The sequence below is a fragment of the Camellia sinensis genome, chromosome 10 (assembly GCF_055761805.1).
Source record: "Camellia sinensis isolate YWXY chromosome 10, ASM5576180v1, whole genome shotgun sequence".
In the NCBI taxonomy this organism is placed as follows: Eukaryota; Viridiplantae; Streptophyta; class Magnoliopsida; order Ericales; family Theaceae; genus Camellia; species Camellia sinensis.
Window position 1 is genome coordinate 7,962,066 of NC_138970.1, and position 11,358 is coordinate 7,973,423.

Here is an 11,358-nt window from a genome sequence, read left to right on the forward strand (position 1 = left end):
AAACCTTGAATAAGTAAGAATGTAGAAAATGTGGAATACCAAGCTCGAGGACCTTGTTTAAGGCCATACAAGGCTTTGTGGAGTTTGCAAACATGAGTAGGAGAAACAGCATTGATAAACCCTTGAGGCTGAACCATGTAGACTTCTTTTTCTAATTTCCCATGGAAAAGGGCATTAGAGATATCCAATTGCTTAATAACCTAATTCTGTTGCAGCATAAGGCATAACAAGATTCGGATAGTTGGCTTCTTAGCAACTGGACTAAAGGTTTCTTGATAGTCCACTCATTTTTGCTGAAGAAAACCTTTGGTCACCAATTTAGCCTTGTATCGAGCAATAGTACCATCAGAATTCTTCCTAATTCAAAAAACCCACTTGCAGCCTATAGCAGTTTTATGAGGAGGTAAGGAAACTAATGTCCAGGTACCTTGCTGTTGAGGGGCCTAAAATTCTGCATTCATGGAGGAGAAAAGAAAGCCTAAACAGAAGATGTAAGCTCAGTAGTAGAGGGATCAAGATGAGAGGAAGTAGTAAGATGACAGGCTTTGGATCAAGTGATCATAGGATGTGTGTTAAGGGTAGGCACATAAAGGAGCTTAGGAAGATGAATAGCAATTGATTGAATAGGAATAGGAGAACTAGGGATAAGAGAGGCAGGAGGAGGACTGATAGGAGCTGCAGGGACAGAAGGTGGAGATAGACAAATAGATGTAGATGGTGGTGAGGAAACATGAATAACAGTAGGTAAGTCAATAGAAGGCACAAATATAGAGGGAACTGACACTGATGGAATGGGAATAGGAGAAGGAAAAGAAGGAATAAGAGAAGAGCTAGGAAGAATATGAGAAATAGGGTCAGCAGAAGTAGAAGGGATTTGAAAGAAAGATTGAATGGTAGACAAGCTAGAAGAGTAGGACAAATTAGCAGCATAGGGAAAACAAGTTTCATTGAAAGTAACATGTCTAGAGAGGAAAATCTTTCCTGAGATAGGATCCAAACACCTGTAGCCTTTGACAGTAGAGTGGTAGCCTATGAACACACAAGGGACAGACCTTAGAGCCAATTTGTGAACTGCATAAGGCCTAAGCCATGGAAAACATTGACAACCAAAGACTTTAAGAAAGGTATAATCAGGTAAGGTTTTAAAAAGCAACTCAAAAAGAGACTTATGACCAAGAGACAAACTAGGCAATCTATTGATGAGAAAGACTGTAGTAGCCATAGCCTCAAACCAAAACTGAAGAGGAACCGATGATTAATACAACAAAGCAATAGCAGTCTCAGTGATGTGTTGATGTTTTCTCTCAGCCACTCCATTTTGCTCAAGAGTATATGGACAAGTAGGATGATGAAGAATACCATTAGCAACAAGATAATCATGTGTTTGATTGTTAACAAATTTAGTCTCATTATCTGTTCTTAAAACTTGTAATGAAATAGAAAACTGAGTTTCAACATAAGATTTGAAGTGTAAGAAAGTAGAAAACACTGCACTCTTACACATTAAGAGGATAGATCCATGTAAATTTGGTAAAAATCATCAACAAACAACAAGTAGTATTTATAACAAGAAATAGAAGGATTAAAAGGTCCCCACACATCATTGTGAATAAGGGAAAAATGTTGTTTAACAGTAATACTTGACAATTTGAAAGGCAATCAGTGGACCTTAGCAACACTACATGGAGTACAAACAAAGTTCTAGTATTCCTTATTCCTAAAAACAGTAGAGAGATGCTTAGCAACATGATGAAATTTTAAAGGAGATTTATGACCAAGTCGTTGATGCCAAACAGGTAATGAAACTTGTGATTGAGTGAGATGAGCCTGAGGTGAAGATGCAGGTGTGGAGACATCAAAGTGATACAGATCATTCACATTAGATCCTTTATGCAGTATTTGGCTTGTATGTTTGTCCTAAATAAAAAATGAATCAGCATCAAAAGTAACTGAACAATTATTATCTTTGGCTAATTGATGAACAGAAAGTAGATTTGAAGCAATATGTGGAATATGAAGAAGATGATTAAGTTTCAAAGAGTAGTGAGGAGTTGGTAACAAACCCTTACCAATGTGCTGTATAGGAACAATTTGTCTATTACCTACAGTGACCTGATCTTGACCTTGATATGATTGATAGAGTTGAAGATTGGTGAGATCATTGGTAATGTGATTTGTGGTTGTGGAATCAATGTACCAAGGAGTGAGAGAAGCAGATGAAGAAGAGGATTGAGCACTTGTGACTGAATAAGCTCTTGGTTGAGACACAGCATTAGGAGAGGATTGTAAGAAAGGATTTGAATGTAGAGGTTGAAAATTAGGATCCATTCACCACCAACAATCAAAGGCACTATGATTATAACCTCCACAGATCTGACAACCATTACTGTTTGAATGATAGTTATTTCTTCCGTATCTGCCTCTATTAGGCCTATTATTAAACCTTTCACCTCTATTTCGACCTCCTCTATAACCACAAAATTAACTACGACCTCTGTAACCTTGAGGATTTGTGAAATGTGATAATTTTAGCTTTATTCTCAATATGAATTTCTTCAGAACTTAAGAGTGAACACAGATCATCCATTGTAATGGATTCCACTCGAGCACGTACGGTTGTTTTGAGAGCATCATACTCCTTTGGTATGCTATTCAAAGTTAAGAGCACAAGATCTTTATCATCAATCATTGATGAAGCAAGTCGAAGCTGATTTGAGATCTCTTTGATTTGAGTCAGATATTCACTCATGGTGAAACCTTTTTTCGTAACAGACTGCAACTTATTCTTCAATTGATGAATATGCGAACGAGATAGAGAAGTGTATCGCTTTTCCAAAGCAAGCCAAACTTCAAAGCAACATTGATATTGAAGCACTGAAGCATATACAGTAGATGATAGTGTAGCAGTGAGGAAACTGAGTAGATATGCATCCATCATCTTCCATTGAAGAAATTCTAGATTGACTGTAGCTTTTCCAGATGAATCAAGGATTTCAGAGATTGGACAAGAAACCAATCTAAGAACAAACTCAAGAAGATCAGTTGCTCGTAAGATATTTTGAACTTGATTCTTCCAAATCAAAAAAAAATTGTAGAATCTAATTTTACAGTTACCAAGGAATTGAAGTTTGAAAGTAGAAGATTTAGGTGCTGTGCAATGCATGGAGAAACAGAGATAGAAGAACAAGGATTTGCCATTGAAGCACTTTGGTGCCCGTGAGAGTTCAGGGCTCTAATACCATGAAAAGAAACTGAATGATTTATTTTATTATCCCAAAATATCTTGATTACAAGTATTTATACCAGTGGTTAAGAGTTTGTTATAACAAACTCTTAACTAACTATATCTAACTAACTGAATCTAACCAACTCCTACATTTCTCTCACTACATGAACCTCTTCTCTCTAACATATTCCTTATGCCATACACTGGCATACACCTGTCTTGAAGAGCTGCATTTGTTGCTGCAGCTGTGGCCTTAGCAACTGTTCTTCATCTTAAGAATGCATGTTGTCATTTGAACTTATACTCTTATCACCTATCATATTTAGGCCTTGTTTAAGATGATAGGTTTTTAATCAAAAAGTTATCATATATTATATCATCATTCTCTTTATTTTTTCTTATATGTTTTTTTTTTTTTTTTGTAAAAAATTAAAAAATTAAATAAAGTAGTCAATTATCAAGCCAGACCTTAATAATTATCACAACCAATAAATTCGTTATCAATTGTCCATCATTCATCAAATCACATCTCAATCATCAAATTATTTTAAAATATAGTTATGAAATTACAAACGTATCGCATTTATACTCACCGTTATATACATATATACACACATCTATAAGGCAAAAGTCAGCAGCCAACGCATAGAGTTCCTTTCGTCTAAATCTCTCACATCCTATATAGCCGTATATAGCCCCTTAGCCCATACCTCACAGGAGTCATGTAAAACACTACTAAACTGGACCCCTACCAAAGTACAACCCCGTTCACCACCTTTTTTTTTCTTCTTTCTTTCGTCTATAAATATGCAACACACCATGCATGACAAACTCATACCCTTACAACAATTCATCTTCCAAAACAAGCATATATCTTATTCTATACCATACAATGGCACTACAAAGCATATCTCTATCTATTTCTGTATCTATCATCTTTCTCTATTTGGTTTCAGGTCATTTTACCTCTCTTCATGGGGACCCACATCATAATAATCATGTTCAAGCTTATGGTTATGGGTTTCAAGCAGACCCTTCATATATCAGCACCACCATTGAAGACAAAAATGAATTTGAGAGCTCTATCAACCATGAAAATGGTATTGGTAAAGAGGGTAGGGTTTTAGCTTCAGCTAAAACAGTTAGTGTGGATGCTTTTGGAGCTAAAGGTGACGGAAGTGATACCACTGAGGTACCCTCTTAACACCCAATATTAGTTTTAGGGTTTTAGATTTGTTCTTTGCATAATTATTTTCATTTTAAAGGGTTATGCATGCATGGTTGATGGTTTTCTATATGTGGTCATTAAGGTACCAAAATTTTATGTATTCAAAAAAATACTTATTAAAGTGTCAAAAAATTTATATATAATCTTTATGTATTTATGTTCATTATATATAATCTTCTTTTGTTTGCTGATTAAAAAAAAAAAGTGTCAAAAATTTAATGTATATAGTGAAAATTTAAACTTGATATAATATTGGTGATATTGAATAAATTTGATCTAAAAATTTCAATTTTTGATCAATTTTATCAATTTTGTAAATATGAAATAGTGGTCAAATTTTTTTTTATCAATTTTGTAAATATGAAATGGTGGTCAAAATTTTTATCAATTTTGTAAATATAAAGTAGTAGTCAAATGAATTTGAATTGTAGTTGTTTGGCAATAATTTTTTTAATTTTCGATTGTCTAGATACAAGATAACTCATGCCTAATTAGATTGGGTTGGGCACGAGATACTATAGATTATCCACACACAAAAAAAAAAAAAAAAAAAATTAGCCACATTTTCTAACAATTTTTTTTTTCAATTAAATTTTTTAAAAATTGCCTCCTTTTTATTTTTTTTTATATATTTTATACTTATTAGGTTTTTCTATACTTGAAAAGTACAAAAAAGTCAAGAAAATTTACTTTTTTGGTGTTTTTTTGGAATTTTTTTTTTTAACAATGTGGTCCTTTTTTTTTTATTTTTAATCTTTATGGTCTTCTACTCTGTAAGACCTAAAAGGAGGGGGGGGGAAAACTGACAATATTTTAGAAAAAGTTCACTAAAAATATAAAATAAAAACAACAAAAAGTTTCTCAAATTTTAAAATGCATGTTATTGCGTAATGTGAGTTTAACATTTGACTTTGTTTGCTAACATGAAAAATTAGTCAAAATCTCATTTCATTTTTTTTTTTTTTTCATGTATTTTCGTAAAAAATCAATTTCCTAACGAGTCTGTAATTTGGTTATCTCTTTGTGTATTCTTCAGGCATTCAAGAAGGCTTGGAGTGAAGCTTGTTCATCTGCAGGTGCTGTTCTTTTGGTTGCCCAGAAAAGTTATCTTCTTAAGCCAATCACCTTCACAGGCCCTTGTAAATCTGTGCTTACAATGCAGGTAAGTTTTATGAGAGAGAGAGAGAGAGATTTGATTACAAATTTATTGCATATCTAAAAATAATAATAACTGTACAATTTTGTATATATGATTATATCAGATTTCTGGAACAATTGAAGCATCTGGTTCTCGAAGCGACTACAACAGCGATAGGAGACACTGGCTTTTGTTTGATAATGTTCAAAACTTAGTAGTTGAAGGTGGTGGAACCATCAATGGCAATGGCATGATATGGTGGCAAAATTCTTGCAAGATCAATAAAGCTCTTGTAAGCCCTTTTTATTAATTAATTACCATTTTCAATTTCTCTCCTCATATTTATGTTTTCCTTCTAAAATTTTTTATACGGGTTTTTATTGCTACGATCAATGATTCACTAATTATTTTTGTATTTTTCATTGATTTGCAGGCTTGCACCAACGCCCCAACGGTATGTTGAATTCAAATCCTCATTAATTAACATATATGGAATAATGTTTTTAAGTTATATTCTTTCATTGGAAATAAATAAACAAACCATTGTTTTGATTTATATTATAAAAATGTAATCATTTTTGTGTATATAATTCTTTATGAATATTGCATTTTTTGATTTAGAGTGAAACTAAGCATTTGACTTAGACTCAAATAAGATTGAAGTACTTTTTGCTATTCCAGCTGCTACTATCTTATATGTGTTGTTTATATTATTTTTATCAATGAATCTTTGTTTTGCCGATAAAAAAAAAAAAAAAGAGATTAAAGTACTTGTGTCTAAATAGAGTAATTTTCATCATTAAAATTGTGAACCTTTGACTCTGTTTAGTTTGGTTTTTATAATCTATTTTTATAAAAAAAAAAATTCTAAAATTTTAGAAGTTAATTTGGTGAAAAAAGTGAAAAAAAATACTCATCATTTTCATATAGTTTTATCTTTTAGGAGAGTAGAAATAATAGTTATTTTTGTCTAACTAATTTGTGTTTTCCTTCACTATGCCATCAATTTATTTATTTTTTGTTACTTGAAAATTTTGTATATAAACTTCTTTGTCACTGATGAAAAAAAAGTAATGCAAAAAAAAAAAAAGAACAGAAAAAAAGACCAAATAAAATTTACATACAGAATGATGCAATTGCACTGAGATTTATCCTTTTAGAACAATACTTTCTACCTCGTTTGGGAACATGCTAATTTAGTAACTTTTTGGCTATTTGGTTAAAAAAGTAAGTAAAAAAACTTATATGTTTGGGATGACTTTTTGGCTAATTACGAAAAGACGTGTAAAAAGTAGAGAGAAAAGAGAATTTTTGACTTTTTGGTATGAGTTGTTGGCTTTTTTACTAGAAAGGTAACTTTTTAGCTTTTTGGCTAAAAAGATAAGTCCCCAAACGAGGCCTAAATTACAAAAATGCCACCATCACATCATTTTTTATATTTTTTAGCAGCTACAAATTTATCTAGTTTTGAGAAATGTAGGTGAAAACATCTTCAATGAATCTTGAAATATTGTGAAAATTTTTGTTTTTGGCAGGCATTAACTTTCTACAACTCAAAAAATATCAAAGTGAACAACCTGAAGATAAAAAATGCACAGCAAATTCATGTTTCATTCGAGGGGTGCGTGAATGTTCAAGCATCCAATCTTGTGGTGTCTTCACCAGAGAAGAGCCCTAACACTGACGGAATTCATGTCACCAACACCCAAAACATCCAGATTTCAAGTTGCATTATAGGCACGGGTATGCATATTTATATCATAATAAAAAAAAATATAATAGCACAAATTATCAACTAACTGTGTTGAGAATATAAATAAAAAGTTATATTCTCTCTAATAGTTTAAGAGTTTTTTTTTTAATTTATAAATTTGCTTATTTTTATGATTTGTTTTTGTCTTTAGTGAATTTTATTTGTCAACCTATTGTCAAATTTTGAAAAAAAATATAAAAGAAATCAAAAAAGACAAAAACAAAGCTAACTCTTTAAGGGTTTATTATTATTATTATAAAATTCAGCTTATTTTCGTCTTTACTAGACTTTTTCTAAAAATAATTCAATTTTTATTTTTTTAATCTTTTTTAAAGTTTAGGGTCATCTAGTCTAAAAAGTAAGAATTTTGACACAGAATTGGAAAAAGTTTATAAATAAATCAAAAGGATAAGTCTCTTAAAAGTCGAGTAAAATAAAGTCTAAGATTTTATATGAGTTGATTATCACTTATTTAATCTACTTATGAGAGAAAGTTTGTTCTCAAGTAGAGATCGTATAGAGATTATAAATAATAAAATTATTGATCTCTTCAATAATAAATGAATTGATGGTTGGCAATTCAACTTTAACTTATACATTTTTCATTTTACAAAATTGAAGGTGATGATTGTATATCAATAGTAAGTGGGTCACAGAAGGTGCAGGCCACAGACATAACCTGTGGACCAGGGCATGGAATCAGGTCTCCATTTCAACTGTTGCTCTTGTTTGTGTTTTTTGTTTTTTTTTTGTTCTATATAATTGAATGCTTTCGTTTTGGAAATAATATCAGTATTGGAAGCTTAGGATCAGGGAAATCAGAAGAGCATGTATCAGATGTGGTGGTGAATGGAGCTAAGCTTTCTGGTACTACCAATGGAGTCCGGATCAAGACCTGGCAGGTAGGATTCATTTGGAAAATGATTTTTTGCTTTTAGCTAAAATATGGAGTATTTGAAAATAACTTTTTAAATTTTTATAAAAAAAAATAGTGTGAAAAGTAGAGAGAATGAGAAAAAATCTTTCACTTTTCTTTTATACTTTTTTAGCTTTTTTAATTTTTTAATGATTTTTTAAAATTTTTTACTACAATGTTCAATTTCCAAACGGAACAATAATATGCATGGACTCAATCTTTCAATATTTACACGTAAGCATGCATGCATGCATGTACGTAATGTCAAACTCTCATTTTCATTGTCTCATTTATTTCTAGTTCTAATATATGGAATAAATTAATGTACATTTGAGCACTGATTATTTTGATAGAATTATGGCAGGCTCGACTTGGATTTTTGTTTTCATCTTTTTATATCATATTCATTGCCTCCTTCATGCTCAAGATAGGTTCCGTTTTTTTGGAAATATATTTTTAAATTTTTTTTGCCATGTAGCCAGTAATAGAAAATGATTTTAAAAAATAAAAAATACGATCACTTATCCTCAAATCTAGCAAATTGCCTCTATTATGAAAGTCCTCTATTCACAAACTGTTAGATCATGCATACAATTGAATATATATATAAATATATATATATACTGGTGTGACAAAGTTGTGAACCAATTATTTCAAACAAAAAATCATCAAAATATTTCTTAATTTAAAATGTTGCCATTGTCACATTGTTTTTGTGAATAATTCTTAGTAAAAATTTTAGAAAAATAAAATATTTTACATATTTTAATACACAGGGGGGATCTGGAAGTGCAAGCAACATTAAATTTCAAAATGTGGAAATGAATAATGTGGCCAACCCCATTATCATAGACCAAAAGTACTGTGACCAAGATAAACCATGTGCTGGACAGGTAAAAAGATCATACCATATTGGAATTTTAAAATTTCGATATTGTTATATTAGTTGATACTATTATATCAATTGATGATCTACAATAGTATCGTTGATAATACTATTCTATATATACACAAAATCAATTCTTATTTGCTTTCATTTTTTATCACAGAGTTCGGCTGTTCAAGTGAAAAATGTGGTATACCAGAACATCAAAGGAACGAGTGCCTCCAGCATTGCCATAACATTCAATTGCAGTAAGAACTATCCATGTCAGGGGATTGTGTTGCAAGATGTGAACATCACACCAGGAAAAGCTTCATGCAACAATGTCAAACTCAGTAAAAGCGGGGTTGTTTCGCCACAATGCCCTTGATTAGAAGAAGATATATATATATATATATATATATATTATACAACAATGCCATATTCATCAGTCATCTAGCAGCATATAATACAATAAAGATGACAATATTAATTTGTTTATTCTTTATTATTAGTTCAAGTTCTTCAAATTCAAAGTGGAATTTGCAGCAATGGATAATGCAAGAAGTCTCATGAGGTAAGAATGGGTCAGTAATTTGTTCTATATCCTTTGTTATGCCATAGATAGTGCAATGGTGCAACTTTACATCATTATATGATTATGAAAATTTTTATTCTTAGTTTATTATATAAATTTTATTATCAGAATGATGTGATCACATTTATTATCATGATAGTGACATTTAAAAAAAAAATAAAAATTTGCAACATCATTTTGTGTTGATTTTTAATATAATTTTTCTATCATAATATTATTGACCAAAACTAATTGTGCACCTTTGCCATTTAATTGATTTGATTCATATCACAGATATCACAAATAGCAGTTGTTATATTTCACCAGAATATTTTACTTAAACTCTTCACCTTCTACGTGGCTTTTTGTGTGGCATGATTGGTCCTATATTATTTTTTAGAGAAATGCTACATATCATTGATTTTTAATGACCTTGTTGTATCACCTCCTGCATGGATTCATAATTTAGAGATAATAATTAAGCAATTAATAAAAGCAAAAAATATGTTGACATATAATTCAAAGATGTAAAAAAAAAAACAAAAAAATAAAAAAACAAATGATATTGATATAGAAGAAATATGATGGATCGTACACATAAATGAGGTATTTATTGTTTGGAAAAAAGTATAGAAAGTAAAATAAAATGCTGAAAATCAAAATAAATATTCATCCGGTGACAGATATCATTTTCCAAATAAAATATAAACTTGGAGCAATTGTGTATGAAGTTACTACAACTGTATTTTGTTTAACAAAATTATATTTGTTGGTTATTATTATTTCAGGTTTCTATGCAATAATTGCATGGAGGAGCAGCTGGCTTTATTAATTGTTCATCATGGTGGCTAGGAATTGGTGTGCATACTATTGGAATGTAAAAAAAATTGTTATATATATTTGTTTACTAAAAAACAAGATTGATTGTAATTTCAAATATTAAATAAGCATTGTTGTATGATGAATCCACTTCTCACTCTTTCTAATGAATAATTGTTTCATTGATGCAAGTATTTTATGGGACTTCTTTCTTTTAACCCCCAATAAATTTTCAATTATTTTTGGATAAATTATACTCACCTCCATTGAGATTTTGGAAGAATACAATTAGTCTCACAATTCTAAGAGAATTGCATTGACCTCTCTTGTGATATAGTTGAACCGACTGAAACTAATACATATGGTAGGCAGACAAAGAAATAAATAAAAATAAACATACATTTTAATTGAAAATAGATGACAATATTATTTTTTTATTCATACGACTAATAAATTATTGAAGAAAAACTAACTGCTATGTGAATTAAATTTCAATGGAAGCCAGTGTAATTATGTCAAAAATAAAGATAAGTTACCAATAAAAAAAATAATGAAATCACAAGTCTACTAACATGATTCAAAATATGCATATTAAGGCCTCGTTTGGGAACATGCTAATTTAGTAACTTTTTGGCTATTTGGCTAAAAAATTAGGTAAAAAAAACTTATATGTTTGGGATGACTTTTTGGCTAATTACGAAAAGATGTGCAAAAAGTAGAGAGAAAAGAGAATTTTTGACTTTTTGGTATGAGTTATTGGCTTTTTGGCTAAAAAAGTAACTTTTTGACTTTTTGGCTAAAAAGATAAGTCCCCAAACGGGGCCTAAGTACCAAATATT

The 11,358-nt window shown here is 30.6% G+C and overlaps 1 protein-coding gene across 1 annotated transcript; it reads left to right on the forward strand.

The window, feature by feature from the left end:
* Nucleotides 1-4,079: 4,079 nt before the first annotated feature.
* On the forward strand, nucleotides 4,080-9,659 carry LOC114320500 (polygalacturonase-like). Its single transcript, XM_028267565.2, has 9 exons — nucleotides 4,080-4,418; nucleotides 5,491-5,616; nucleotides 5,717-5,884; nucleotides 6,026-6,046; nucleotides 7,128-7,335; nucleotides 7,967-8,048; nucleotides 8,139-8,247; nucleotides 9,038-9,154; nucleotides 9,311-9,659. The coding sequence occupies exons 1-9, from the start codon at nucleotides 4,119-4,121 to the stop codon at nucleotides 9,512-9,514; spliced, it is 1,335 nt and encodes a 444-aa protein (XP_028123366.2). The 5' UTR covers nucleotides 4,080-4,118; the 3' UTR covers nucleotides 9,515-9,659.
* Nucleotides 9,660-11,358: the final 1,699 nt, after the last annotated feature.

Excerpts from the sequence above, each read along its gene's own strand:
- LOC114320500 (XM_028267565.2), top strand. The coding sequence starts at position 4,119 with ATGGCACTACAAAGCATATCTCTATCTATTTCTGTATCTATCATCTTT. Across the intron at positions 4,419-5,490 it reads ACGGAAGTGATACCACTGAG|GCATTCAAGAAGGCTTGGAG; the intron begins GTACCCTCTTAA and ends TGTATTCTTCAG. Across the intron at positions 9,155-9,310 it reads ATAAACCATGTGCTGGACAG|AGTTCGGCTGTTCAAGTGAA; the intron begins GTAAAAAGATCA and ends TTTTTATCACAG.